The 4,034-nt window shown below is 46.1% G+C and overlaps 1 protein-coding gene across 1 annotated transcript in view; it reads right to left on the bottom strand.

The window, feature by feature from the left end:
• Window positions 1-4,034, bottom strand: part of LOC101857760 — a gene marked incomplete in the record, with an annotated part of 218,162 nt that overhangs the window by 118,042 nt on the left and 96,086 nt on the right. The window contains 1 exon segment of the mRNA XM_035971556.1: window positions 754-2,236. Coding sequence (XP_035827449.1) covers window positions 754-2,236 — 1,483 coding nt within the window.

The following is a 4,034-nucleotide window of genomic DNA, read 5'->3' as shown; positions in this document are numbered from 1 at the left end:
ACACACACACACACACCACACACACACACACACACACACACTTAATGAAAAGAGGTGAGTGTCTATGGATCTTGGGTTTACATCGACAATGTAAATTTTAAAAAACAAAAAAAACAATATCCAAAACATCTCAAAAAGGCTATGACACAGTGTATATTATATTTTTTACGACACACAAAGTCAAAGCAACAATGAAAAAAAAGAGAAATTTAAAGAGTGACGTTAATAGTGGGCTTTTACAGGTTGACCATGTTTACCATTATTATTTGATACGACCTGCTGCGTACGCCTCATTTGAACACATCATAAAAATCTTCGACAGTTGACAGCATGAACCCACAGCCTATTAAATACACGCAGTTCACTCCGTGTACCATAGCAGCAAGAGGTCTTAGAGTTTATTCGTTGACCATGCGAAAGATTTTCTTAATGTAGTCAACGACAATTTTAATATACGTATGATTTATCGAGCTTGATTTACATAGTGATTTCTTTTTTCTCTTTGTCCCACTATCGCTAATCTTACAAGTTCTTATCCTTTCCAATGTCTTAATTACGAGGCGTTCCACAGTTCAGTTGATAATATATTGGACTAATAATAGAAAGCCCCGATATGAATCTTCAACTCAGAGTTCCTAGGAATTTTCAAGGCTCTCCATTTATTTGGCTCGGTCCAACCACAGACTGACAACAAATTCTGACACACCGCCTCTTACAATGTCGGAAAGCTAGACATAATTACAACTTTCTTACCGGAATCGTGCTGTGAGCTGCATGAGGCAGAGCTGTGTTGGCGACTGTGCTTTACTCCAAGGGTGGCATAGGTATTATCTGGGGCGCCACTGCTGTTGTGGCTACTGCTACTATCCATGGGAGCTCGGGGAGTTGCGCTCTGCGGGGTCCGCCTGTGAGCTGAGTCTTTGCCACCACGCCCGTGCCACGTGCCATACACGTTAGGAGGCTGGGAGGGTGAGGGGGAGGAAGAGGAAGGTGATGAGGACGATGATACAGAAGAGGGTGAATGACCCGACGGCGATGGTGACGATTGTTGTGGACACCGAGGAGGTAGCGAAGGCTGGGGGGAGTCGGGTGGGGCGGGGGAGGAGGTGGGGGATTTCGCGGGGATTTCTGGTCGGGGGTCATTGCGAGGAGGTGATGCTGACAGTGGCGGTGATGAAGATGACAATAAGGACGAGTCATGTTGTTGTTGTGCCGCACCACGAGGAGGTGAAGAGGACGACGAGTCCTCACGAGGGAAGCAAAGAGGCGAGGATGGATTTGGGGAAGATTGATGTACAGTGTCTGTAGAGGCGTTTTGATTCGACAATGCTATTGACGAGGTGGGTGAACAAGTCGAGGGTGACTTCGGGGAGGAGGAATACTGGGGGCTGGCAGGCGAGTTCGGGCACGTGTGGAAGGTGAGATCGTAGCCGAGGTCGTGCTCTTTGGGAGCGGCGGGGGTTTTGACGCCTACAGCGCTCGGAGGACTGAGAGTGGCGTGAGGCGTCGGCGGGTCTGTAGAAGACTCGTCTACTGTGGAGTCCGGCAGCGGAACGCCCACATCTTTGCGCTGTGCGGAGTAACCCTGTAGGGTTTTGTTGGTTCCTGTCAGACCAGCTAGTTCCCTACCTTCCGTTGTGTCAGGTTGTGTGGATGTGGGGGAGGAGGGTTCCCTTCTGTCTCCGGTCTTACTCTGCGTGGAGCCAGAGTTATTGCGGTTGAGGTTATCCCCGACGACGCCCTGCTTGCCGGGGTCAAACTGCGGCAAGTCATCCCAGCGCAGGTGGCGGACGGTGTACTCGGAGGCGACCATACACTGTCGCAGCACTAGAGACAGCTCGTGGTCCGGCGCGTCCCGAACGCGGCGCGCCCAGTCCATGGTCAACACGGCGGCAAACTCACGCTCATCGACGCGTCTCTCTACCAGGCCGTCGAACGTTAGGTCGCACAACAGCAGTCTCGGCTCCAGCGGCGGAGAACTGTTGTCGTCTGAAGAAGAAGAAGAAGAAGCCTCGGGGCTGCTGGCGCCAGGGTGGCGTCCGTCTGCCGCGCCGCAGTCGGCGGAAACGAGGCGCGCGCTGTTGGGCTGAGACCTGTCGGCTACCACAGCGCACACGCAGAAGTCTCCGATGTCCCGCAGGTAGCGACAGTTGCGGCGTGAGAGATGGACCACCACGGAACTGCCCACGCTCAGTGGCCAAGTGTTAGTCGGACATTCGCTATGGACAGCCTGAATCTGGAAATATCAAAAGAGAAAACAACGTTGTTATTGTTTGGTTAAAAAGAATACGAAAATCGAAGGAACACTAAGGGAGCATTGAATTTTAAAAAGAATATTATGGACGAGTTATTGCATCATTAGGTTCACTTTTAAAAAGTGTGAGTAAATTATAAAATCTCTTTAAAAAGCAAAAAGAAGGGCAAACTAGAGCATATCCATCAAAGAACCGGAAGCATGGAACAAAACGTGTAAACCTTCGCGACAGGCAACTGAATTACACGACCAACAGGAGAGTCCCTGAGAGATGTTACTACCCGTAGGGACGGTCGAAGCAGAAGCAATTCGTAGACATGAAGCTAGTGTGTGTGTAGCTTTAAGGAAGACAATAAAAAAAAGTCGCAATTTTAATCCGCCGAGAAAATTAAATCGGGAGCATGTTAAAAAAATAAACAACTAGAAAGCATCCCAAACAACTGTGTCCTCATACCAACTCACACAACAACGAACTCACACACTCACCCACGCATTTATTCCAACAAGCAAACATGAAGTATGAGTCACGTGTATTTTTGCGTGCATACAAAACCAATACAGACTGAAGCAATAACGACATACTTATAATAAGGACTGGTTCGGACGAACATTAGACCACGCAGCGGTGTACAGTGAAGGGAGGCCATGGCTTCCTTTTCAACCATTCATTCAATCCGGCGAAACGACAGCTTTCACTGCCAATACTATCTCGTGCCATATGGTGCAAATCCATAACACAGTTGTAGAACCTCTTTAAATTTGTAGCATATTGGATAAATGTTTCTATTTTTAGACATGTTTTCTTGGGCTATATTACTTTTCCCATGTTAGTTTTAAAAAAGCACGCAGTTGAACAGTAACGGAAAGGTACTTAACGTGGTAAACAATATTTTTAGCCTTTAAACATTTAAAAAAAAAATCATTTCAAACATGAAACGCACAAGAAAGCCAAGAATAAAATAATCCAACTTTCTCATATTTCTAGATATTAAATAAAAACTCTTCAACTATTAAAATAAATCAGCCGTCCTCCAGAATACTCGATTGTGGCAACAAACACATAACAGGTCACAGCAACAACACCGGCATACGTGGTGTACCGCTGATTTGGATTCCCTTGTGGAAAATAATAATATTGTAGTGTATATCGGTCTTTCTGCTGGGACGTTGTATCTCCCTCAGCCCGGTTTAGCTCTAACATGCAGGGTCTAAGTCCGCCTCTTAAAAGATTGAAATTGTTTCGAAGAGAGCTGGGTGCGTAAAAGACCTTAAATAAAAAGAAGAAAAAAAAAAGAGCACGCGAGCTTTAAGATATACTAAGTACAGTAACATGCAGAGCCTAACACGATGCTTTTAATTTAGTTTTATTTTAGTAAAAGGAAGAACATTGACACCACAACGGCCGGGAGAAAATCTTAGATAGAAGACAGACAAACAAAAACAGAAAGAAAACAAGTAGGAGGGCCTACCAATGGCGCCCTCCAACCAAAGGCAAAGTGCGTATCCTATTTAAGCAATCAATACAGTGTTACGTCGAATACACTAACTTGATCAAAACTTCACAGAAAGTAACACGCACGAGGGTAAAGTGTCCTTCTCCAGCTAACGCACATCAAAGAAATCTCTAGAATCCAGATACAAAGTAAACATACTAAAAGTTTCAGTAACACTAACAGCCTAATGTGTTGCCTAGCGAGAGTGTGTCAAACATACAACAGGCCCCCCGATATCTCTCTCTCTCTCTCTCTCTCTCTCTCTCTCTCTCTCTCTCTCTCTCTCT

Source organism: Aplysia californica, unplaced genomic scaffold, assembly GCF_000002075.1.
Source record: "Aplysia californica isolate F4 #8 unplaced genomic scaffold, AplCal3.0 scaffold00018, whole genome shotgun sequence".
Taxonomy (NCBI): Eukaryota; Metazoa; Mollusca; class Gastropoda; order Aplysiida; family Aplysiidae; genus Aplysia; species Aplysia californica.
Note: the sequence above shows the minus strand (reverse complement) of the source record. Positions and strands in the feature narration are given on the sequence as shown.